Source organism: Chamaea fasciata, unplaced genomic scaffold (genome assembly GCF_029207755.1).
Source record: "Chamaea fasciata isolate MVZ Bird 193981 ecotype frontalis unplaced genomic scaffold, bChaFas1.0.hap1 SCAF_8, whole genome shotgun sequence".
NCBI classification, from domain to species: Eukaryota; Metazoa; Chordata; class Aves; order Passeriformes; family Sylviidae; genus Chamaea; species Chamaea fasciata.
In genome coordinates, this window is record NW_027094093.1 from 30,254,961 (window position 1) to 30,280,011 (window position 25,051).

General features: G+C 50.2%; 1 protein-coding gene across 1 annotated transcript; it reads right to left on the reverse strand.

Annotated features, from left to right (window-relative positions):
* On the reverse strand, positions 1-24,100 carry STEAP3 (STEAP3 metalloreductase). The gene is made up of 5 exons (XM_066190321.1): positions 24,032-24,100; positions 9,157-9,640; positions 8,167-8,694; positions 6,466-6,630; positions 1-651 (listed from the first exon to the last, which is right to left on the reverse strand). Exons 2-5 carry the CDS (start codon positions 9,637-9,639, stop codon positions 361-363), a joined length of 1,467 nt encoding a protein of 488 aa, XP_066046418.1. The 5' UTR covers position 9,640; positions 24,032-24,100; the 3' UTR covers positions 1-360.
* Positions 24,101-25,051: the final 951 nt, after the last annotated feature.

Below are 25,051 nucleotides of genomic sequence, written 5' to 3' on the forward strand. Positions count from 1 at the left end.
TGAAATTTATGAGAGCAGCTAGGAAAGCAACCGAGAAGTACTGGTTTGGGGAGCTGCCAGCCAGCACCTCAAGTGACAGATCTGACTAACAGAGTCCATCAGTCTCCCATGTATATTAGTGCTGCTAGCTCAGCTCTCACAGTCATTTTTAAGGCAATAATTGTCCTAGCAAATCAGCAATATAATTTAACTACTACTGTCTAACCTACTTTGATGGTCATCCATTTTGCTAGAGTCACCAAATTTTATTTATTTTATCCACAATACTATTATACCAAAACATACATATATTTAAGAAAAAAAGAAACACCTTTATAGAAATGTTGATAGTGCTTCAAGAAATCCTCCAAGCTGAGGCTGTTAGACATTACTGGAGGTCTCCCCACTTGAAAATTCCCCCGTTGCGCTGGGCAGAACAAATTTGACGTATCTGCCCTTCTCCCAGCCCCTCCTGATTCGCAGAAGTCTGTGCCGGATGCAGGGCAAGCTGAAGATGACTTTTGCTATGATCACAGTGCACGGCACCAGCAGTGTGAGGGTGTAGGTTGGGGGCAGGTAGAATTTGTACTGATTCTCATCGAAGGCCCTCGACCAGCCGTAGGTGAGTGTGTGCAGAGTGCTGATCACCAAGGCAATAAATCCAAGGGAGGACTGAAGGGAAAAGAAACACACACCAGTTAGCAGAGTACCTCGTGCCTGGCTGGCTTCCTGTGTTTTTGACGTTATTTTCTAAGTGTACATGACACAGAGAAATCAATGGCTACTCCTGCATTTCCTGGACAGAATAAAACATGGCTAGAAACTTTTCCTGGGTAGTGTGCCAGCCTGTGTTTTTCTTTGTCTAATCAGAGGTCAAGCATGACATTAGAACCTCAGCAGGAATTTCCCAGAAGGTGCTGCCAACTCAGCAGAGAGGAGGGGTCCTGCATCCTGTGTAGCAGCAGCCCTCAGCCCCTGCTGAGCAGGTGGGCACAGGCAGCTCCCAAGCGCTCCTCCGGAGCTGCAGCGGCCAGCTCTGCCCCTGCCGCTCCCTGGCTGGCTGAGGCTTCTGACCAGCAGGATGGAACATCAGTGATGTGGCTCTGGACCACAGCTGGCACTGCTGGAAGTGGGTGAAGCCACAGCTCCATAGAGTGCAAAGACACCTTCAGGTGACTGGTGTCATCTACAGGAAAATGAGGTTGTGCAGGCAGAAGTGCTCTGTTCTGAGGTGAGCAACAGCCCTCAAGGGTTTCCTCCTCTGTCTTAGAGATCTGTGTTGGTTCAAAGGCTGTGTGATAGGCTAAGTCCTTGAAATGGGGAGTCAAGAGCCCTCTGTCCACTCAGGGAGGCAGCAAGAGCCCAGACCCTGTTCTACAGGCAAGAACTTCCCCCATTTTCAGCTGCGATCATGCTCCCAGGCACCCACAGAGACAACATCTCCTCCTGAGTATTTCCCGCTCCCTCTGAGGGTTGCTGTCAAAGACAGATTTTAATCTGTTTCCCTCACTGATGGCTTCCTGCCAGCATCAGAGGTGGTGGCTCCTAAGCCTGCCAGCTCCCAGTGCCTGCTGGCACTCAGCAGCACTGGGCACTCACTGTGTTTTCCTTTGTACAGGCCCTTGCTGCTGTGTTTTCAGAGAAAAGCACAGGTGTAGCATCGCGCTCTGCTGCCCTACTTTGAATACTTGGTCTAAGCCTGAAATAACAACCAAATTTCACGACGCCTAGACAGGGAAAATTTTGCTGCTTGTCTCTAATTTAGGGAAGAAAGCTTTTACAAGCCAAAATATCTGTCATGGTGCAGAGATCAGCAAGAAACACCATCTTTCTGAAGATATGTCCAGGAAAGAGGACATGGCAGGAAAATAAGGAACCAGGGCAAGATGGGAGGAAGGACTTATTGTCTTTTGAAAAAACAGTTTCAGCCAAAGAACTATTCAATTCACAGCTTCCCCTTCTATTTTTGATTGCTGAGAAACAATTAAAAAATCCAGACAACTTTTAAAAATGTATTAGGTTGTTACCAAAAAATCAGACCAAGACTCCTCTAAACTTCTGAGCTAATCTTTTAAGCAGCTGAGGGGACTGGGCAAAGGAGAGAAGGAAAGCTCTAAAATGTGCTACCAGAACTAGGTACTTCACTTTTACAGCATCTATCAGGCAGTCATGTGGGTGTTGCTGAGTCCTGCCAAGGCAGCGAAGAACTCCTCTCTGTGTTACAGCTGAGCATTACTCAAGGTCATGCCAGGAGTTGGGAACAGAGCTGGGAACTGAACCTCAGCCCTGTGTGCAACCCCACACTTACCCTTTCTTTCAGCCACAGATGTCCTTCTTACCAGAAGCCGCGTCCACGTCCTAAACCAAAGTGGTAACAAGCAGCAAACCCAACAGGGTCAAGACTAGTTGCATTTGGAAAATTATAGAGGAGTTTGCTGAAATATGCCCTGGTCTCAGTTGAACCTTACAGCAGGACCTGACCTGTAGATCATCCATCATTTATAGATTAAGATTCTCTCCAGGGTGGCAAAAAGTTCAAAGTACCAGATTAGAACTGGCAGAGCAGGGAAGGGAAAAGGGGACAGGGTGAATCCTAGAGCAGATGCTTTCTGCCCTGGGCAGGGGGTGCATTCACAGCCAGCCCAAGCAGGGCTCTGTGCATGGCAGAGATGTCCGAACTGGAGATAATTACCTTGTTCCTCTACAGTTTCTCTTTAAACAGCTGCTGGTATTGGGGGAGAGCAGGAGAGGAAATTAATAGGACAAAAGGTGACAAACCATCACAGGCACTCTGTGACTGACCCACCTTTGTGTGTGGATGGCGGGGCTGAAACAAAAAGGCTAATTGGCAACAAACACATGGCTAAGCTGCTGGTGGCTGGAGACAGGGCTGGCAGCTCCTCTGACAGCAGCAATGGGCTGATCCACTTTTAACACAAAGAAAGAGCTGATTGGGGTGAGCAGAGGGGGATCCCAGTGCTGATGCTGGCTGAAGGAGCCATGGCTGCACCTGCCAGACAGCTGGATACAGGCAGGTCTGTAAGTGCACAAAACCCCAAAGTTTTGCTGATTGCAGCTTGGCTCAGTATTTACAGCTCAATATCTACTCAGTGTAGGACAATGCAGAGCCTGCTGAGCACCCCAGGGTGCCGATTTGCCAGCGTGCTTTTAGCCCTGATACCACTCTTTTGCTCTCATTGATCCTCTCGCTGCCGTTTCTGGCTATGGAACCTTTCTGGGTTTCATTTTAAACAGCAGCAGAGGTTTTTTTTTGTACTGTCACAACATGGGGAGTTGTGGGGCCAGCAGCCCTGTAGGGTCTTAAAGCTCTCTAAAAGATGCTGTATGAAGACACTATCTTCCTGATGTAGGCTTTGCATGTATTTTCTATTCTGCATTAACTCTTCTACCTCCCCCATTTCCTTGGTGCCTGCAGGCTCCCTGTAATGGATCAGCAAAGGTGATCCAGTCACATGTGGCTCATTTAGAAATGCCTGGGCAGCACTGAAAGCAAAGAGCCCCTTCCTGACCCAGATATGTTTCTGACTTGTGCAGCCATCAGTACTATGAAATGATTAGCTCTATGGAAGCAGCTCTGGCCCCTCGCACTGCCTCGACAGGAGGGTTAGAAAAGGTCTGATCGCAGATTCTTTACATCTTATGCTACATGAACTATGAAAGAAACCAGGTCAATTCAACCTTCAAATTCCAGGAGGGTTTCTCAGGACAGGAAGGTAAAGCAATCGTACACATTTGTACTTCTCAGGCAATTAGAGCTGATTTGTAAACCACTGGGGAACATTAAAAATGTCTCCTATAAGTTGAGTTACATACAAATCAGTCCTGTTAGCCAGTGTTTCGATCCTGCACATTTTCTGTGAAAACTGGACGCACAGGGGAACTGTGTATCCAATTTAACTACATTTAATTGAAATTTGTGCATGTGCAGGAGCTACTGTGAAAATTAACCTTTTTTCCTAGAACTTTGGCAACAATAAAAATGGGATTTTCGACCTGTCAGGCAACAGATGTGTATTTTAATACTGTGGCAGTTTATGGCACTAATACAGGTGTACACACTGGCTGCTGGAAAATGTCAGACTTGGGAAGTTCTGGGTAAGGAGGGGACTAAAATGACTTCTGAATTTGCCTCACGTGTGGCTTTTGGTACAGCATCTCTCAAACATCATCCAGTTCAACTGAGATGGGAACAAATTGCTGCATTTTCTGGAAGGCATCTGGCTGGGGCATCTGCACTCTGCATTTCACCTCTTTTATGCTGTAAAGGTGCTAGAAATCCCAAATATTTGACAAAGCAGCCTCATGCTTCACCTACTGTATTTGCACTGTGCCACTGTGCATTAATTCAGGGAAGCTCATGCTGACCTATGTGAATGTAACCTCTGGAGCCTGGAAGCAGTAGCTGTAGCTGCTCTTTTAATTTCCCCAAGAAAGGCACCACCAACTTATTGAGGAGTAAATAATTTAAAAGATCCCTCATATAAAAAAAAAAATGGAAGCTAACATGGCAGGAGATCTGTAACCTGCTCTTTTCACATGGTATTTCCACAGTAAGGCACGATACCAGCTGTGCCTCTCCTGCATGTGATCAGCTGGGAGCTCGTATCACACTGTCACACTTTATTCCATGCAGACAGAAATAGGTGGGAGTATCTTTCCATGAACTAAGCCAGCCAGTTCCCATGTGGGGCAGCCAAGAGCTATTTTGGAACTGACCATCACGAATTTGTCTGGTCCCAGTGCTGACATACCCTTAGAAAGGCTCGGGAAGAGGTCCCAAAGGGCAGATGGGACAGTCCTGTTACACGCACTCCCTGCCACGACAATGTATGTGTTACATGACACAACACCAGCACCCTCCAGGATAGCTGCCAGACTGCCTGGGGAGCCAAAGGGAAGTGCAGGGGGTTTCAAAGTCTCCTTCCAGGCTGCAAGGAGATACTTCCCTTCGTTTGGGATTCCTGGTATGGGATGCATAAGTCAGGACTGATTTATCCAGTGTCCCAGCAGCTGCAGCCCTCCGCTGAGACACAGTGGTGAGAATTAATATGCTCACACTGTCCAGTCTGAAAGACAGGTTTAAAGCCAGCTCTCCCTTCTCCTCAAGGGATGATGTCTTGGGGTCAAACTCTCCTGGTGCAGCTCTTCTACTCTGTAAATAATTACTGGCTAGCCCACAGCAAGAGGGGGAAGAAGACAAAGTGGATTGCTCATTTGGTGATCGGGGCACTCATGGGAGAAGCATGGGAGCAGACTTCAAACTCCTGCTCTAATGAATATTGAATTATTTATATACCACTGAAGAGCTTCAGCAGAGCTTAACAGAGGCTGGATGATAGATATTCACCTCTGCATCCCTGAACCCTGCCCTCCCCTTTGGAAGGGTTAGGTGTGTGCCAGTGTGGTGCAAAGGGAGGCTCCACAGAGGAGCTGCAGGGGTCCAGGGAGGGTTCACACATGTTGGGTGCCACAGGGGTCACTGAAGTGGGACACAAAGCCTGGTGCATGCTAAGCAGACCTGGTGTAGGAAGCACAAGTAACCAGGGGTTTTTGAGGCTGTGGGATATGACTGTGACACAGTGAGAGGAATCTGGCCTCAAAATCAGCTCTAATGTCCAGGGGATACTTGAAAGGTTCATTCTCCTACTATGTCTGTTAATTAGCCCTGAGCCTGGCTTCAAATGCATTCCTGAAAAAGCTGCAGCCACTGAATATGGTGTCTGTGAACATCCCGTGGGGTGGACTCAGGTCATCAAGGGAATTTGGCCCTTGGGATCTTGCCCATCACTGCAAATGGGAGGAAGGCTCCTAAACCACTGGGGAAAAACTACATTACTAATCCAGTTTTTAGAATCAAACATGGCCTTTTCATTGAAATCATACCCAGTTCTCTGTGCTGTGTGGGCTCTGGCAGTTTACAGACCCCCCAAAGCCTTTTTGAACTCGCCTATTGAACACGTGGGTGCATGCAAGCTCTGCCAAACCTGCCTTTCCTCTGTGCTCTCCTCCTAGGTGCTCTCCTTTTCAGCAACTCACTCTCCCTGGAGTAAGGGCAAGTCTGTGTCCTTTAGGCAGCTGTGTCCACAGCGAGTTCCCTGCCTGCCCTCCACAGCAGCTCTGCTGCTGCTGATCTGCATGTGGATGCCCATGACACCTTGCATTTTCCCTTCTTCTGAGAAAAGCACCTTCCTTAGATAGGACAAGCCCTGTGTGAGAGCAGCAGGGCCCCAGGACACACCACAACCCTTTGCCCCTCTCTGCCTCTGGGTCTCACCTCCTGGACGAGGGGTCTGTGGCTCTGGGGTGCACGGGGAGGTTTTGCTGCTGACACCAGTGCACAGCTTGCAGCTGCCCTGCCAGGGCAAGATGTGCTGGGAAAGCAGGTCAACCCCTGCCCTGCCTGTGTGAGGGCCTGACTCTGATCCGGCAGAATCACTCTCTGGCATCAGCAAATGTCAACTTTACCTGAATGAAACTGAATTCCCTCCAGTTGAGAGAGTTTGCGATGGATGGAAGTGAAGTGATGGCAAGTAACGACAGCAAGCCCAGGGCAATTATTCCAACAGAGATATAAATCTCCATCCTCCAGACTTCCTCCTCTACCCAGATTGTCATCTTCTTCTCCACAGCCTGGCATGACAATGAAGGTTTGTTAAAACGGGGTGCGTAGGGAGAGGAACTGAATTTTATCTGTTTTGGTTTTGGAAGCAGGTTTCCTGGATGAGCACTGGGTCCTGTTCATACCTCCAGCACTATTTGCCAGTTTGGGAGATGTGGAAATGCTCTCTTTATCCCAAAGCCATTTGGCCAAAGCTAGACCTGATCTGAAGCCTGCTGGGAAGAACTGCTGAATGCTCTCATGCCTGTAACCACAGCAGCAAGCCCCAAAGTCACATTTGGAAGGATAATTACAATGAGAACTCAGTTCAAAGCCATGAAAACAAATACAAATGCTTGAATATGCAGTAGTCTCCTAATAACCTTTGTTTTAAGTGCATTTAGGGGGGAAATTGTTCATGCTAATGGAAGGGAAGATGGGTTTTAAACTGCATGGCAAAGAGGAACATTTAGAACTGTCCTCTTTAGCCCATTAAATGGGTTTAATTTACTAAACAAAGATGTTGCTAGAAAACAGGAGGTAGAGGGGAAATGAACACAGGATGCTTGCCTGAGATTAATGTGCAACTGTGGCAATTGAGAAGAACCTGCTCAAGGCTGGAGCTGAGAGGCTGAAAATGGTGTTTGATGGATGCTCTGAACAGCCACTGCTGCCAAAACTAGCCATCCTGCTCCCCTCTGCCCCCACAGCCCCTTCCCTCCTTTTTGGGGCAAATATTTAGAGTCAATCAGCCAAATACGCCAGCACAGAAACCAGGATGGTTGTGGGGTAATTCCTTCACCACATCCTCCCCTTAGCTGCATGAAGCCTGTGCCATCCCAGGAGGGAGTACTGTGGAGCAGTGAGAAGTCAGGGGCAGGAAAGAGCAAATCCCATGGGAGCTGGCTGAACTGCCTGAAGGCAGCAATCTCACACTGGATAAACACTGCTGAGAGTGTCCATAAAGCAATAAAATACTTTCCCATTTCCTTGTTCTTATATAACCGGTTCTTCACCACCATTTTGTTAAACTCCTGCAGGCACACGGTGATGAGGACATGCAACCCTCTCTGGGTTAAGACTTGGTTACTCCAGCAGGCACAATTATGAACACCAGTGTGAACAAACAGGGATATCCCAAGATTTTGGGAGCTGAAGGGAACTCTGCTCCTCCTACCATTGGATTTCCCCTCTCCTAGCATTTTTCCTGCCTCTGACCTAGTCTCAGACACACCAGTGGCTGGGCAAGGCTGGTTTTCAAAGCTTTTCACAGTTTCTGGGGAGCAATGGCACGGGGTAGGGGGTTGATCCTAGCCCTGGCTGTAAATGCAGAGGGAGCTCTGTACCCAGGGAGATGGCAGGTCCTCAGCACAGACAGGTGAGTGCTCAGTCTGTGGCGTGCAGCTGACCTGTGGGGGAAGTGCTCCTAGAGGTTACAGCTTTTTCCCACTGTCCCACACCTGCTTTGGAAGACGAATGAAAAAGCCAAGATACTAAGCCCACCACCCAACGTCAGTGTAAGTTTAGAAGATTCCTGCAGGTGCTGACCTGAGGAGCAACCCCGTTACCTGCTTGACGGCCGTGTCGATCAACAGGTACCGGTGGGAGCGGCGCATGGGCAGGCAGAGGCTGTACACAGCGTGCAGGGCTGCACAGAAGAAGCTGAGGAGACCAATCTGCTTTCTGTGCTGGAGCCACTGGTCCAGCCAGTCTGGGAAACGCCTGTACTTGGTGCCGTAGTAGAGCTGGGAGCAGGCTGCCAGCACCCCGGGCAGGTAGACGAGGGACAGCATGACGTAGGACACGCACGGCAGCGTGGTGTTGACCACCTCGATGGGGATCTTGTACAGCTTGTTCTTCTGCTCCCTGATGTAAGGGTGGATGACCTGCCGGATCAGGTTGTAGGTGAAGAAGCAAAGGAAAAGCCCCAGAGCCAAAAAGATGGGGATCTTCCAGGCTGGCAAGAGGCGCAGGGGAATGTTCTCGATCTCGCAGGCTGATGACATGCAGCCCATGTCCACAGGGGTGAATCCCATGACTTGAGCGATTTCTGCTACGATGCGCTTGGCTTCTTGGTTATTTGAGCAGATCAGAACCTGCAACAAATAGAAATACACACATAGGGCAAAGAAATCAGGCTGCTGGGATTGAGTGTATTGGGAGGGATTTTGTGTCACAGGGAGCCTATGTTATTCCACTGAACATCACAGTTCCTGGCAGGCTTTTTGACAGGAATTTACAATGGCTGACAAAGACCTCTCTCCTGGACAGGTTTCCTTTCATGCATGCACTGCCAGTTTGTTTTACTGTCTCTGTTTAGATAAACAGACAACTGAATAACACTTTTCACTTAGGCAGATGCTCCAAAAACTACAAGGTGTGAACTGAGTGAAGGTACTTCATTTCTGGACAAAGAAATGCAGAAGTTAAGGGGTAGTCTCTGGATGCCACAAGCAGCACTCAAGACTCCCCCTGGAGCCCAAGGCCATTTGCTGATGCTGCCAGACCTCAGCTGCTGAAACAGTTGGGATTTAGCCCCTGCTGGAAGGAAACAATACCTGCTTATTTCCATCCCTGGCACCCGACTGCAGCGTCCACGCAGAAACCACATTGAACCCCTTCACCACGGTGCAGGCTGGGAACAAGGAGGCCAAGTACTCTGCATTGGATTCCTTGTGATGGTTGATCTCCGTGTTGTTGCTAACATCCACCAGGATCTTGCCCACCAGCACATCAGCCAGGTCACAGAGGGTGGAGTAATGCTCCCTGAAAATGGCCACAAAGATGACATCCGCCTTCTTCACTGCCTCAGCCTGGAAGGTGACCTCTGCTGCAGCAGGGAAGAGGCTGGCTTTGCGCTTGGGGTTGCGGCTGCCCACCACCACCCTGAAGCCGGAGCAGACCAGGCGCACGGCCAGGGACCGCGCAAAGTCCCCGCTGCCCAGCACGCCCACAGTGCGGCCGGCTGGCGGTGTGGGGCTGCCCTCGCCCTCCGTGCTCCGGTGGCCCAGCAGAGGTTTGGCCATGTCTCCTCTGGACATCCTGCCAGGGAAAACGAGGAAAAATGCAAAGTCACTGCGGCGCTCTCGCAGAGACCCAGACTGCATCTGAGGTCATGGGGGAAAATGCCACTTAGGCCACTTGAACATACCATTTTGGTCCCAATAGCCAAACCCATTTGCCAAACCCATCAGGAAATGTGCAGTAATGGACAGGCACCACTGGAGGGGCACAAAACACCAGGCTGGGTTGGAAGGTGAAGGCTTTGACAGAGGTTTCCCAGGGCTGTGTGATCCAACACCTGCTGGATGGACTCATCCATCCTCTGCTGTCCTTCATGCTGGTATCTCACGGTGCAAAGCCAGGCCAACACTAACAGCAATCAGGACCAGAAACTCTGAGACTCCCATGGAGCTACCAGATACCTCCTAAAGAAGGGGTCCATGAAAATCCCTGAGACTACACTTGGAAAAGCTGGAGGATTTGATCAGATCTGCTTCTCATTTGCTGGAGCAGAATCAAGGCAGAAAGTCAAATTGAAATGAAAGTGTCCTGAAAGTGGTAAAGGAAGAGAGTTGCAGCCCTTGCCTGTTCCAATATTTGGGTCTGGCAAGCGCTGTTTGCTTCAGCTCTTTAATGAGTAATGAGAACTTACTCGTGACATTTAAAAAATATATTAAAAGATGATGAGATTTGCTCATTAAAGATCTTGATGAGCTTTACAAACGTTAATGAATTTTGCCCTGTAACAGATTAGATATAGAGGGCATGGAGATGTTTTAAGCAGATCAATAAATTCACAGGCAGCACAGCAGCTGAACCTGGAGGTCAGAAGAAACTTGGGCAGGGAACGGCCAGACTGTGGATGGGCTCTGTCAGTGGCTCAAATCTGCCTCCTAACTTGAGGAAGAGCAAATTTACCCTAAAGGAATGGCAAATTCCCAAGGGTGAGATTTTAAAAGGGAGACCATGGAACTTACACACCAGGACATCTGGCTTTTGTATTGGCACACTACTAGAGATTGTAATAAAGACCATAATTAAAAAGACTTGTGGTATACTGGGGGCGGAGACAAATTGGCTTTGGTGGAGTGCAGTCTTGCCTTGTACCTGATAAAGTTCTTTCAAAGTGACCATTTGGATGGGCTGACCTGGTCCCTGCTGCAGGTGGGTTTTTGACAGGCTTTTGGAAATGTCCTTCACCCAAGGCTCTTCTGGGATTGGCACAGTAGTGGTGCAAAGGGGAAGGGCACTTCTGCATGAATAGTTACCAATGGGAAACAAAGGGTGGGAAGAAATAAATGGTTTTCATAATGGGAATAGGTTGCCAAGGGATTTCCCTGAGGATTTATGCTGTTCAACATGCTCATAAGTGATCTGGGAAAGGGAGTGAATATTGAGAAGATGGAACTTGTGCGTAGTGATCACAAAATCATAGAATGGTTCAGGTTGAAAAAGATTATCTACTTCCAACCTCTTGCCACGGGCAGGAATACCTTCTCCTAGACCAGGCTGGTCAAAGCCCCATCCAACCTGGTCTTGAACACCTCCAGGGATGGGGCATCCACAAGATCTCTTTGCAACCTGTTCCCATGCCTCACCACCCTTACACTAAAGAATTTCTTCCTAATATCCACTCAAAATCATTTAGGGCAGTCCATCTTTCTTGTGAAGAATCTGCAAAAGGATCTCCTCATTCAACGTGCCTGAACACCAAAGTTCACTACAGACTCTAAAGGGACATGGAAAGAGCTGCCTGTGGGCATAAACTCCCCTAATGGATATATACACTTTAACGAGCTGTAAATTTGCTAAAACCACTCACAAAAATGATCAAAGGGTCACATTACTATGAAGACACCAGCTTGGTGGTCCCTGGCAGACAAACATCAAGCACAGCCAAGTTACTGGAGGAGATCTGTCACACAGCAACCATGATCTCAATCCTGCTCCTCATTGAAAGCCTGCAAAACACCTTCAGCAGACAGACTTTGAAACTATAGTTTCAAATTCGCTGTCCTGGGTAGAAACCCATCACGGTTTAAGTGACAATACTGTTTCTATGGCAGAGGTCTGTCTGCTCTCCTTGCCTCTCACCAAGCACCACCTTGTCCCAGAAAGCAAAACATGTGCTCATGGAAGAGGTGGAAGAGGTGCTATCAGGGAAAACAAGTGCAAAGAAGTGCATGGTGACTTCTTCCCCTTAAAAACACATGTCCACTGTATAAATACAGAGATCAAACAGCACGTAAAAAAAACAAAGGGGGGGGGGGGGGGAATAAACATAGAAACGGGCCACAGGGAAAAAGTGAGAGGGATGACTTTCAGATCTCTGTCTGCAAAGACGATTTTTTTTTTCCTGGTCCCTTCTTAACAGAAGCTTTATTGCACATTCACTGCTTTACTTTTTAGAAACCTTCTTGCCTCACCGAAATTTATTCACGTCCAGAACTATTTGTTCTAGGGCCAATGCTATTGTTCAGAATAATTAGCTTTCTCTCCCATATCCCCCTCCCCTTTTCCACCACCTGTGCACACAAAATATTACCCCAAAATAAACATATCTCTGGCCCTCAGCCATGGGAGGAGAAATCAGCATTCAGGGTGACAAAGTGACTGTTACCCACAGACTCATTTCATAATCGATTTAAGGCACCTCGAAAGTTTTCTCTGTGGTCCCACTGGGATCTAAATGTTGCTGCAAGCAATTTTTCTTATAGCGTGTTTCCTCTGTCCTGCAGCTGCCACTGAACATGTAGAGAAATGTTGGTAATGTTTGGAGATAAACATCTTTGCTGTCTCCAGTTATTTTGATTAAAAGGGATGACAGAATTAAACAGCCTTTGAAGTCAGCAGGATAGTTACAAAGTAAGAAGACTCAAAAATCTTTCCTGTGAATTTTGGTGTGATTATTTCAGTCATGCTCTGACTGGTGGGGCTTTGGAGCAGGACTCATCCCTGCTGCAAGCCCTTGGTGGGATGGTCCCTGGCGCTGCCTGCTGCCTGTGAGTTGCATTGCTGTCATTGCCATGCACTGAAATCCTCCTGAGAAAGGAGGGGAACATCCCTCTTTCACCATAAACACATTTCACTGAGACAAACACTGTGGTCTCTGCCTAACAGATGCCTGGCAACGGACTGCCTGATTAGGCAACAGCTTTTTTTCACTTCTGTATCTTTGGGGAGCACGCAGACCCCCTGCCTCCTGCCACCACCCCTGACTTACCGTGTTCACACTCCTTTTTCTGCACCTATGGACAACATGTCACCTGCTTGAAACTCTCCCTCCCAAAGCTAATTCACCACAGCAAGGTCAACCCACCCAGAGTCAGAGCAAAGCACCACGGCCAGGATGCTGCAGAGTCACTCAGAGGCAGAGGAGGTCACCAGTAAATATCATGGTGCTTGGACACATCTTCAGCATCTCCAGACTTAGATAAACCCCATTTATTGATCTTCCTTATCCAGCAAACTGCATCCCTGCTGAGTTATAGCACGTGCTAATCCAAGGAGATCAGTTTCTTACCAAGGAAGCTACAAGATGATTGAAAGTGCAGCCCAGTGGGAATAAGCAAGCTCCAATTCTAACTGGGCAGCAGTTTCCTAACTAAAATACTGAATGCAATGTACAGCTCCCCTTCAGCTGGGCTGTTGATGACACCCTTACATCACTGCTGTGTCCAGCTGTAGCACACTTGTTCCCATGTGCAGTTCAGTGACTGCATTGCCATCACTGCTATTAATTGCAGGGCAATAGCAGTGATGGGCAGCGAGCAAGATGGGGAGCTCCCCTCTGCTGGGCACTCTACAAGAACTGTCCAGAAGGCAACTTCTGCCCCAAGGAATGAGATCAGAGAGACAGCAGCTGCACGAAATGAAGCAGTCAAATCTCTGTTGCCCAGGCAGAGGGAGGGAGGGGTTCTCACAGAAGAAAAACAGGGATAATTCTACATATTTTGCACCTGAGGCTTGGCAGAGGCTGTTAGTTTAGGCTTGGTGCCAGGCAAACAAGGTTTTTCTGCCTCTCTGCCCACACTGAGAGGCCTCACTCAGGTTTTGCAGCAGGACAACTGTTCTGGATGGAGTTGGGCTGCAGGAGCCCACTCAGGTGTCCCTGGTCAGAGTCAATCTGCTGAGCAGATCACCCCAACAGCTACTGGGAACGGGTGTGTTTGTTATCCTCTTTCAACAGACGTGGAAGAAGGAGATACTAACAATGATGGGACTCCAGCAAGTTTGTCTGGGATGGCTCAGATATCTTTGACCACGTCTTTAACAACGAGACCATCTTTTGGGGCCCCTTTCACATCCTCTGGTGCAGCAGGACAGCCTAGCTGGTTCCTGTAATTTGCAGTCCAGAGGTGTTTGAGTTGCACCCCCTAAAGAAGGATGGACCTGTGGTGGCAAGGCATGAGCTTTGCTTCAGTTCTGGACAAAAAAAATCAAGCTTCATTTCAATGCCCTGGTACTCAGATTTATCAGATAAAACACAGCTTAGTTTCACCATAACTAATAAAAAGGCAGTGTTTTAAACATATCAAACTGTGCCGAAGAATATGGCAGCAACCTCATGCAGAGCTGCAATGAACGTCCTGTCCAGTGAAACCAAACTGGTTCCTGTCTGCACAGAAACTTATCTCTGAGCTCAGCCTCACACCCTCAGTCTGCACCACCTTGGCTAAAACAACTGCTTTTGTGTCTCCCCCGAAGTCAGTGTTTGTTTAGACTGACCACAACTGAGTCTCCATAAGCTGTGGATTCAACCCGTGCAGGTCATCAAAGAGCCTGCTCTGTGCTTCAGCTTCTGCTTGGGTGTTACTCGAGATAAAGCACATGATTATTGTACACATTCCTTAACGAGCACATGGCTTGAAAGACCAGCAAGGCACATGAGGAATCAAAAGGTGCGGCAGAGCCTTTGGTCAAGACACTGCAGAGGAACGTCCTGATTTCTGCACTGGGAAGGTCCCTTTGGGCCCTGCCAGCCATGGTCCCAAACACACACACACTCCAGAGACAGGGGTGATCTCTGCCCCCAGGGGACTTCCAGTCTACATGGAGAGACCTTTGAACCATGAAGCCAAAGCCCTCCAGCCTCTGTTTGCAGAGCATCTCTTGCTGTGTTAACCCTCCAAAAACCCCAGCTGGAGAGGAGCATTCAGCACCTGAAGCACTCCACACAGGTCTTGCTGTGGGCAGAAATGCTCCTGTTTTTTTTATTTTTTTTTATTTATTTTTTTTTTTACCACCATTTTATTTCCAGGGGAAATCAAATGTTCAAGTCTCTTTCCCACACACAGAGCATCCCTCCTAGCAGCACAGCAAGTGCCATGAACCTGAACCTGCTGGAACTGGAACAGATTTAAGTAATAAAAGAGCTTATCCAAAGCTGCTCTAATCTCAGCTCTGGTGCACATTTCTGGAGACCTTTCAGGCCTGCCCAGGTTGACTGGAAATGACTTCCTCAGCTCTGCCTGCAAGAGAGTCAGGGAAACCAAGCTTGCTGCCTTTTTCCTCGCCCTTTTTCTTCTTTCTCCTTCCAAAGCAGAGTTATCTCCAGAATGATGCAAACCAGGAACTGGCAAAGGATGTAAATCGCCCTTGCAGAAAAGCCATGTTGCAAACTCACCTGGGCTGCCAGCCAGGACATGAGAATGAGGAAATGCTGGGAGCTGGGCTGTCCCCGCTGCTGTCCTTCAGCCCGTTCGCCCACAGGCACACGGGACAGGGATCGGGGGCTGTGCACCCCATGCCCCTGCTACTGGGGTGGGGAGGAGGGACAGTGACCTGTGGCAGGGAAGCCACAGCTGGGCATCACTGCGTGCTGAGTGGGGACAGACCTGCTGTGGGCTCCAGGGACTGCTGTGACCCCACACCTGCCACGGGACCTGTGGGGTTGCTGTGACCCCAGACCTGCTGTGGGGCTCCAGGAGTTGCCACATGCCCCCCCTGCAACTGTTCTCCACCCTGATGCACTTTGCGTTCACATGTCCTCATCCCTCCTCCTGCCGCAGGGCAGCTCTTTATCTGATTACCTCATTTATCAGGTATTTATCTGCTAAAACCACTTCCATAAGCTCCTGCAGAGCCCTGCTTTCTCCCCTCTTTATCTCTCAATCCATTTAACCTTATCCCTTCCTCTTTTACCCCCAAAGGACATGGTAAATGATTTGCCTTCTCCTCTGCAGACACATTCTGTATTTGGACAACAGGTTTCACATCTCCCTTCGGTTTTTCCTGCACAAGTGAAACCCAACCCGTTCATCAGAGCTGGTATTCACCGCATGTCCAACAACTCAGCCTCTGTTCCTTGCTCTCATTTTTCCTGGAGGATGCCCAGAACTGCATTTTCCAACTGTGCCCCTAAAAGGCACCACCTGGAGCAGAGACGCTGCTTCCCCAACGCACCACTTCTCTTTCCTCATCCCAGGAAGACTGTTTGCTTTTGCACAACGGTGTGCCCCTGTTGACTCACAGGGCACAGTGTCCCTGAACTCTGGCTCCCCGTGACCACTGGCTGGTCACTCACCTGGTGTCCAGGCGGTCAGTCAGTCCTACCACACAGGACAGAACATGTGCCCCGCTTTTTTAAAACCAGCACTCCAGCTTGTCACAGTCATCAATTCTTAGTCTCTTCTCTAAAATGTTTCCAGTCCCTCCTAGCTCAGTGTCACCTACAAATTCAGTATGTGCCTCCCTCCTCCATCATGCACTAATGAAAACACGGCCTGACAAGCACTGACCCTCCCAACTCCATACACCCTCTGGTTTATACACTGAAAAATATTGAGAATGTTGTTTTTGGAAGCCAGCAGTGAAGCCTAAGGCATATCCATGTCCCTCACCACAAGATGGTCTTCACCAGGGCCAAAATTCAAAAATATCTTTCAGAACAGGGGAAAGCAGAGGAGAAAGGGCTACCAGAATTTCCCACAGGGACAAAATAACCTCTTTTTCCCATGCAAGCTCAGACATTTTGGCTACAGTTCTCCTATAGAACTACACCAGCCTGTGATCACTTTGCAGTTTATCCTGTCCCGAAGGATAAACCCTCCATTTTAATGCTGAGCAGGAAAACTACCTATCTATGATAAACAACTGGAAAACAAACCTTTGGCCTGTATTCATCAAAATGATGAACTTTAAAGTACAGTTACCAACAGGTTCTGCCACAGATATCCTCAAACTTTTCTCCCCAAATTTGTCTCCATTTGCAGTACCACTTCTCTGCAGCAAAGTCCTTGTCTGAAGAACTTCCTCTGCTGTTTTACAAAAACATCTTGCTACCTGTGCCCACTTGGTTGATGAGAAGCCTGAGAAAGAACTACCCTGTAATAAAACATTATGAAATGAGAATCTGAAAGCCTGAGAAATCCTGAAGTTTCACTGTAAGACCGTGGAATGCACAGACCTGAAGCGAGACAGAGTTTGCTAGAGCAGCGCTGATGCTGACACAGCACACAGGAGCTTATCTGGCTGATGCGACTCTGAATGAGAAGGTTATTTTCTCAGCTTAGCATCTCACAGTTCTTAAGTGACATAAAGGGGTGGTTTACAACAACTTCAGGTGCTGTACTTAAGTCTTATTATGGCTTCTCTTGCTTTCTTTTGGGGTCTTCATTGTCTTGCTGCTCTTACCAAGTTAACAACTCAGGGACTCACCCATTTCTGAGCCTTCTCCTCCCCAAGTGTGAGAAGAGCAGGAAAGCAACCCAAAGCCTGGATGGTGGAAGTTTCTCAGGTAGATCCAGTAATTCCCTGCAGCCAGACATGATGGGTGAAGGTGTTCCTGCCTAAAATGAGCTGGGGCTTCTACCCTTCTCCAGGCCTACAGAGATGGCAGGACCTGACTTCTGCAGACACCACAGGGAGCTGGCAGGCTCCAGCCTCTTTAAAACCTCTTTGTTTCTTTCCAGGAAAGACATGTAGGAATTGTGCTGTGTGTGCAGGGAAATATTTGTGTTGGCCATTTCCGTGCCTGAGCGCCTGTTAGAAGGGTCTCCAAGATCAGCACTCTCCTGCCTTTCTGATTTTGCTTCCCCCAGTCACTCAGAAGATGCACAGGACCACACGGGGAGAAGATGGCCCGGGAGGCAGTGTGGGGTGGAGGGAAGACACAGCCTATGGCAGAGAGCCAGCCCATCTCCTGCTGATCTGTTTCTCCCCCTCCACGGAGCACAGGCATGACACACAGTACAGAGGCAGCTCTGAGCCAGCCCTGAATAAGCACCACGGTGAGAACAGGAAAGGCAAAGAATGTAGGGCCATGTACTGCCTCCTCTGATTTTCCCAGCAGCTCCTGGGAAGCTCCTGGGAGAGAGGCAAACACAACTGGCTGACCAGGTAGTCATCTTTGGGGATCCAGATGGGTGGGAGAGAGATGCTCTTTGCTGGAAACCAACTCACTGCCTTGAGGTGCCAGGACCCCACAGCACTCTGCCTTCCCCTTCCTCCCACACTCTTTGTCTTCAGTCCAGCATCCTGCACAGCAGAACCAGTTGAAAAGCTTTACCTTTTCCCCCGCACTGGCAGGTCAGCCCAGAGAGACAAATATGTGCAGTGTGAACAACATGCCTCCCCTCAGGACCCCAAGGACCTAGCGAGACCCACGTGTGCTGGATATGTACAAACACAATGTATTTCACCACTGTGCCAAGCTGCACTGGCACAGGTTCTGTCCTGTGTCCAACCCCAGCACAAGAAGGATGTGGGCCTGCTGCAGTGAGACCAAAGAAGGGTCACAGAGATGTTCAGAAGGCTGGAGCCCCTCTCCTATTAAGACAGGCTGAGAGAGTTGGGGGTGTTCAGCCTGGAGATGAGAAGGCACCAGGAAGACCTTAGAGCAACCTCCAGTACCTGAAGAGAGCTGGAGAGGGACTCTTTACAAGGGTTTTTACAAGGGCTGTAGTGGCAGGACAATGGGGAATGTTCTTATGGTGAAGGAGGGCAGGTTTATATTAGATATAAGGAAGAAATTCTTCACTATGAGGGTAGTGAGGCACTGGCACAGATTGCCCAGAGAAGCTGTGGATGACCCATCTCTGGAAGTGTTCAGAGTCAGGTTGGACTGAGTTTAGAGCAACATGGTCTAGTGGAAGGCCCTGACCATGGTGGGAGTTGGAATGAGGTGATCTTTAAGGCCCCTTCCAACCCAACCCACTCTGTAGCTCTGTGACCTATTAGTGCTTGCACATGATCAGCAGTTGGTGTCAGCCTCCTTCAGTGGTGGACATGTTATCTACAGACCCTGATTCTTGATGCCTACATCCCATGGGGAGCTCTTAGGACATTTTTTCCAAAGACTACAGTGGTGTATTCATACTAAATGGAAATATGCGTGCTGCCACAACCAAGGCTTTAGAGACACTCACTGAAAATCTGAGAACCTGGAAAAAGGATGGGAGGAATTTCTGTCTCAGTACCTTAAACCCCAGGAAAATTTTCAAACTGTTTAGGCCCCAGAGTATGTAAAGGCTTTTGGAAATGTGTTGGAAGCTCATACATCACTGACATACTTTCAGAAGCTTTTTACTTTCAGTTAAGTGACAGTTCACTTAAACTTAGATGAAGATGGGAAGCTGCTTAATCCACTGTAGGTCTGCATACGAAAACCTATGAAGAGGCAGTAAATTCAAATATGAAAATAGCATTTTCTTCCATTATGATGCTGACAAAAAGCTAACTCTAATCAGTCTTGGTAAACTTATAGATAACAAATTAGTGTGTTTTAATTCCTGGTGTGTGACATTTCTTATCAAAACTGCCACTGCCTTTCCCACCTCTCCAGAGAGCTTGCATGGCTGGCCTACTTCTTCCATCATGGGAAAAAATGTGTTTCCCCTGAATCTAAACCTGCTTCTATTTATGGGTGTGATGTTACAAGGTCATAGTCAAAGCATAGTTCTTAACAATGAAAAGCAAAACAACCCCAAAACAAAAATAAAGAGCAAAATAAACAACAAAAAATTTATTATGCTGTCAAAGAGCATGTTTTCCTGGGGTTTGATGTGGTTTTGTTAAACACAGACTTGTTGAGTCATCAACATTTTCTCCTTTACAATCACAGAGGAAATCAAATACGTGCAGTGACTGCAGCATCTTATATTACTGTAAATTTGCTTCAGAGCAAATGTGATTTTAGAAGAAGAGAAATCAAAAGCTTGATGCAGTATTTAAATCCTATTAGTCCTGCATCTCCTCAGCCCACAGGAGTATTGATGCTGTAGGCGACAGCCTTCCTCTCCTGCTGTCTCTCAGTTTTGGTTTCTTGCCACAGGAGGCAATTCTCTGTGTGTTAGTTTTATTTAGACCACTCTGGTGGAAATGATCTGGGGTGCTCTACACCCCTCTGCCCAGCTCAGGCATTACAAACACAAATGTTCCCCTTTGCTCCCTGGTGCCCATCTGTCATGGGCAGATGTCACAGCCCGCACAGGGCCACAGGACAGGCACAGTCACACCCCAGCTTCCATCACCTGTGGGATGTTCCTACTACAAAGTCACCTCTACAATTCCTTCACAGCTTTTATTCCTTGTCACTCTTACATGGATCAAATACTGAAGTCCCCCCACAAAAGCATCCAACCTTTGTAGCTTTTAAAAGCCCCTACATCAGTTCAGAAACCCCACAGCTGCTCCCTGCTTTCCTCTGAGGGATCCTGGGCCCTGGCCAAGATTTTCCCCAAGTTTTTTATTTTATATCTCGGTGCTGATTTCTCCCTGGCTAGAAGAAGCCACTCATCTCCTCAAAGCATTTAGCGAGCTGAGAATGAAAAGTGAAACCTAAGCGCCAAGTGCTGCTCCCTGAGGAGCACAGCCTGAGCGTCCATCCATCCATCCATCCATCCATCCATCCATCCATCCATCCATCCATCCATCCATCCTCGCTGCGCTCACGAGGACCGCATCACTCGGAACAGCGAACACGACCAGTTCCTGGGGGCTTGTGCCCGGTGCCGGGGAGTTTCCCGCACCCGTACGGATGTGTCCAGCAGCCACGGGAAGGAAAGCGCTTCCCGCGGGCACCCGCACCGCAGCCCGGCGGACCTGCCGGGGACGAGCATCCCACCGACCTCTCCCCAGTGACCGCCCGGACCGAGACGCAGCGGCGCCCGCAGAAATCTCCGCCCGGCCCCGGCCCCAACATCAACCCTCGCACCCGAGGCGGCTGCAGCGTCCGAAGCGCCCTGGGGGCCCGGAGCCCCCGCCCGAGCCCAGGGGCGGAGCAGGCCCCGCTCCCCAGCCCCTCCGCGGGGATCCCGGCCCGGGGGTGCGGCGGAACGGGGGCCCGGGACCCAGCGCTCGGCGGCGGGGGTGCCCCCGGTGCCCCGGTTCTCCCCGGGCAGGACAGCCCCGGCGGCGCCGAGCCGAGCCTCCCCCGCCCTGCCCGCCCGGCGCGGGCGGTCCGAGCCCCGCTGGCGGCTCCTGGCCGCTGCCGGCGGTGCCCGAGCCCCGCCGTGCCCGTCCCCCCGCGCTCCTCACCTCTGCGCGGCGGCGGGCGGGAGGGCGAGCGGCGCCGTCCGGGAGCGGCGAGCGGAGCCGTGATGTCAGGCGGCGGGCCCCGCCCTCCTGCCCATGTGCCCGCCGGGGCCGCAGGCACCGCTCGGCTCGGCTCTGCACAGCCTGGCCCGGCACGGCTCGGCACAGCCCGGCTCCGCGCCCAGCCCGGCACCGCCCGGCTCAGGGTGAGGGCGCGGGGGCGGTGGGACCCCCAGCCCCGTCCCCGCGGTGCTGCCCGGGGGTCACTGCCGTGCCCAGGTTAAACACACGCGGGCAGGAAGACATCGCTGCCAGGGCAGCCGGGCCGCGGTGTCCATTGCAGACAGGAGTCGAAGGCAGACCTTAATTCTCTATTTATAAACTCATTTCAGAGCAAGCCGGTGTTTCATTTTAATGGGCGGGTGCGGCTTGTTGCGCCTCTGCCCCTGCTATCAGGGACCATGCACTTGTTCTGAAAAGCTGTGCCGCGAGGCGTGGAGCAGATAATGAATGGTTCTTCCCCCTGCGCTGGGAAAGAGTTGTCCTGCTGCAAACACACCAACGCTGCCACACGGCCCCGCTCCGATAGACCCGAGGCAGCACGCTCCCAAAGCTGCCGGGAGCTGGCACCAAAGGGAGAATCTCTAGGCGAAACCACTGGGGCAGACCAACAGGGACTTGAATCCCTCTGGAGTTTTGGTTTGCTCACTCAGCAGACGAGAGGAGCACGGAGGGAAGGCACCTGAAGGGATCGTCTCATCCAGCCCCGAACCGTGGGGAGGGAGGTTGCAGTGTGTGTTTGAAGCCCGGGCAGAGGGATGTGCAGCCCCTCTGAACTCAGCTTTAAGTGCTTCACCGCCCCCGCAGTAAGGATTTTCCTAATCTTTGCTAGCTGCCATCCCTTCTGTGTCGTCCTTACGCATGGGATATGTCTTCCCGGGATAAAACAAGTCCCACTTTTTTCCTCTCTCCTGAGCAGGCTGTGATTTTAACTATCTCAGCCCATTCTCTGTGCTGTCCTATGCAGATGTCCCCCTTCTCCAGTCTCTGCTGCCTGCGAACGGGCCCAGATGCCAGCCAGGACTGTCCCAGCTTGCAAGGGTACTCGCCACCTCTCACATTCATGGGGTGGGAGATACAGAAACCTGCAGATATGGGGAGGCTTCAGCAAAGAGGTGGAGTTGCTGGGGAAAGTTCCTGTTGGTGGCTCCCAGTGGCTGGACGCTGGATAAGAGAGAGCTCCAGAGGTTTGGGATGTTCAGGCTGCAAACTTTGAGATGCTGTGAGTTCCCTGGGTATTGGACAATATTGGAGAGGTGTGAAAACCTATCGACATTAGGAGAAGGAGGCTCATTGGGATAGCTGTGCTTCTTCACACCTCTGCACAGGCCATCTGTGACTAAATGCATGTGGGTGAATGAGATTACTCCTTAGCCCCTTCTTGCCTGTAGTGGCTCCTGCCTCCTCATGACTATCGTGGTGATAATTTATATGCCACAATCAGCTCTTTGTGGATTCTGAAGGACAGTAATCATTGAAGTCTCCTGCACCTGCTGTGTCTTGTTACCTGCTCTCCCACATTATGTGAAGGATAAATTTTGCTTTTAAATTTGTTTACAGAATCCATAGTCATTGCCTTGTTTGCCTTGATTATCGCAATTCACCTTAGAGATTCCTCTTTGCTCGCTCAGGTCTCTGCACTGTGTGGGTCTCTTCCTGTACCTGTTTCCCTGCATGGGGCAAGGCTGCTGCCATGGCAGTATGATCACTTCTGTGACTAATGACCAACCCTCTGGAAGCACTGAAATCTACTTCTCCTTTTTTTAGATTGCACTTCCTTTTCTGTGAATTAGCAAACTTTTCACTGAAGCACCCTCTGCTTTTCCACCTTTATGTCAGGGAGAAGTGCCTCAGAATGAACACCAATTTTATACCTGTTTTCCTCCTCTCAAACCTGTGGCTAGCCCTGTCCAGACCACCTGTTTGCTGGACTGTTTGAGCCCTGCAGCTCCATTTTTTTCTGCAGCCATCTCAGTAGGCAACTAAGGCCTCCCCAGCTCTCAGACCATGACTGGCTTTGTTGGTTGCTCAAAAGATTCCCTTGGGAACCCTGTCTCTGATGAGAGATCTGATGTGGGCTTGCAAGTTGGCTTAATTTCTTTTCTACCCAGAGAGACCCAATGTGCCAGGATTGTGCTGAACTTGACCAGTATTTCTGGGGATTTTTTCCATTTTTTCCTTGCTGGTCCTCTGTCATCTGGACTGTTCTTCTCCCAGCAATCCTCTTTCCTGGCCCATCACTTGCTGGTCAGAGCTGCAACTCGCTGGCAGCACCATCTGTGTCCCTGTGCCCAGCTGGCTGTGTCCTGATGTCCCCTCAGCCACGATGACACCTGCACCCCCTCCTCCCTGACCTTCCCCTCCATGGGGTCAGGGAGTTGCCTTGGATCTGCTCAGGGCTGGGGCTGCCAGGCTCCTCCAGTGCCCATGTGCTGGCACAGCGTGGCACTGGTGAGCGGGTGAACCTGAATAACTCCTGGCTGCCCAGCCAGGGAGCCATGGGGAGTCCCCACACTGTTTTTGGGGGGGTTGGAGCCATCCAAGGTGACAGTGTGGAGGGGTCCAACCAGGCCAGCTCAGCTCCTGCCCCACACCCAATCAATAAAGGGGGTCACCCAAGACATGCCCAGGCTTTGCTGTACTAAACCCGTGGTCCTTGAGCCTCCCTGTGCCCCTTCTCCCTTGCCAGCCCCCTTGGGTTCATCACGTGCCAGCCCAAGGGCTGCTGTGCACCCGGAGACCACTGGGGATGCAGAAGTGCTGTGCAGCAGTGGCTGCACCTGAGCAGATGCTGTGACAAAAGCAGAATTTGGGGCACCTGCCACTGGCAGTGTCACAGCAAGGGAATGGCTCAGCTTCCCCCCAAAATCTGGGGGTAGTAAATGGCAAACTTACCACTGGAAATCCAAACCTATTTGGTGGGGCAGTCAGTAAATGTAGCTCCTCTTCTGGCTGTCCCAAAGCTGTGTTTTGGTCTGGAATCTGCTTTCTTGGGGCCCGGTGGTACCGTTTGAGTTGGGAAATTGGGTTATCAGCACAACAGGATTCTCTCTGTTCTGGACTGGCACGTGGTCTGAGGCTGCCAAAAATGCCAAGCTCAGAAAGGAGCTGAGAGGCTGGAACAAGTACAGTATACATGTACAACAGAGGTGGAGTGTGGAGATAACGTGGTTAATTATTGCCAGCGAGCAGAGGCCCGGAGTTAGTTTGGCACAGTTGTGAAACTGTGAGCTCGTGTAGGGGAATGAGCTGGGGACTGCAGAGGTGGGATGTGGGGAGCTGTGATGGCTCTGTGAAGCCAGAGCTGGGCACAGAGAGTCTTTGTTGGGTGAAGAGGTGGTAGCTCATACTGTCACTCGACCTTGCCGGGGTTACCTGGAAGGACTGGGAGTGATGCTGACACCTGACAGCTCTGGCTGAATCCTCATGGAACTGCCCGGAGGGAGCAGGCAGAGGGAAGCAGCCTGGGGGCAGTTTTCAGGCATGACAAAGCACTGCTGTGTCCCTCCCAGAGCATCCTAGGTGGGAAGGGATGGGCTGTACCCTCAAAGCCTTTCTCCCACCTGGGGGCTGTGTGGGGGCAATGGTGGCTGCGTGGTGCTAAGAGTCTGGTCTGCGGCCATACCAGTCACACCACCGGTTGCATGTCTCCTACTGGTGATCCAGAAATGCCAATGAAATGCCTGTTTTTTTGACTAGGCTTTTGAGGTGAGCTGTGGCCGAGTGTGGGTGACTGCACAGTCGTGCCAGACACTTCAGCCCCTCCTTGCCACTGCCTCGCCACAACCGTGCTTGCCAGGGTGCTCAGCAGGATGTCTGGGCTGAAAGTGTCCATACAGAGCTTGTGCACACCTGGGCTAGGCTGGATACAGCTTCTGGATGGCTCCCTCCTGCTCCCTCCTGGGGGTCTGGCAG

What these genes read in the sequence shown, in the direction of transcription:
- STEAP3 (XM_066190321.1), bottom strand. Translation starts at nt 9,639, where the DNA reads ATGTCCAGAGGAGACATGGCCAAACCTCTGCTGGGCCACCGGAGCACG. An exon ending in CCAGGGATGGAAATAAGCAG is followed by an intron (nt 8,695 to 9,156) that starts GTATTGTTTCCT and finishes TATTTGTTGCAG; the next exon opens with GTTCTGATCTGCTCAAATAA. An exon ending in GGGAATTCAGTTTCATTCAG is followed by an intron (nt 652 to 6,465) that starts GTAAAGTTGACA and finishes TTTTCCCTTCAG; the next exon opens with TCCTCCCTTGGATTTATTGC.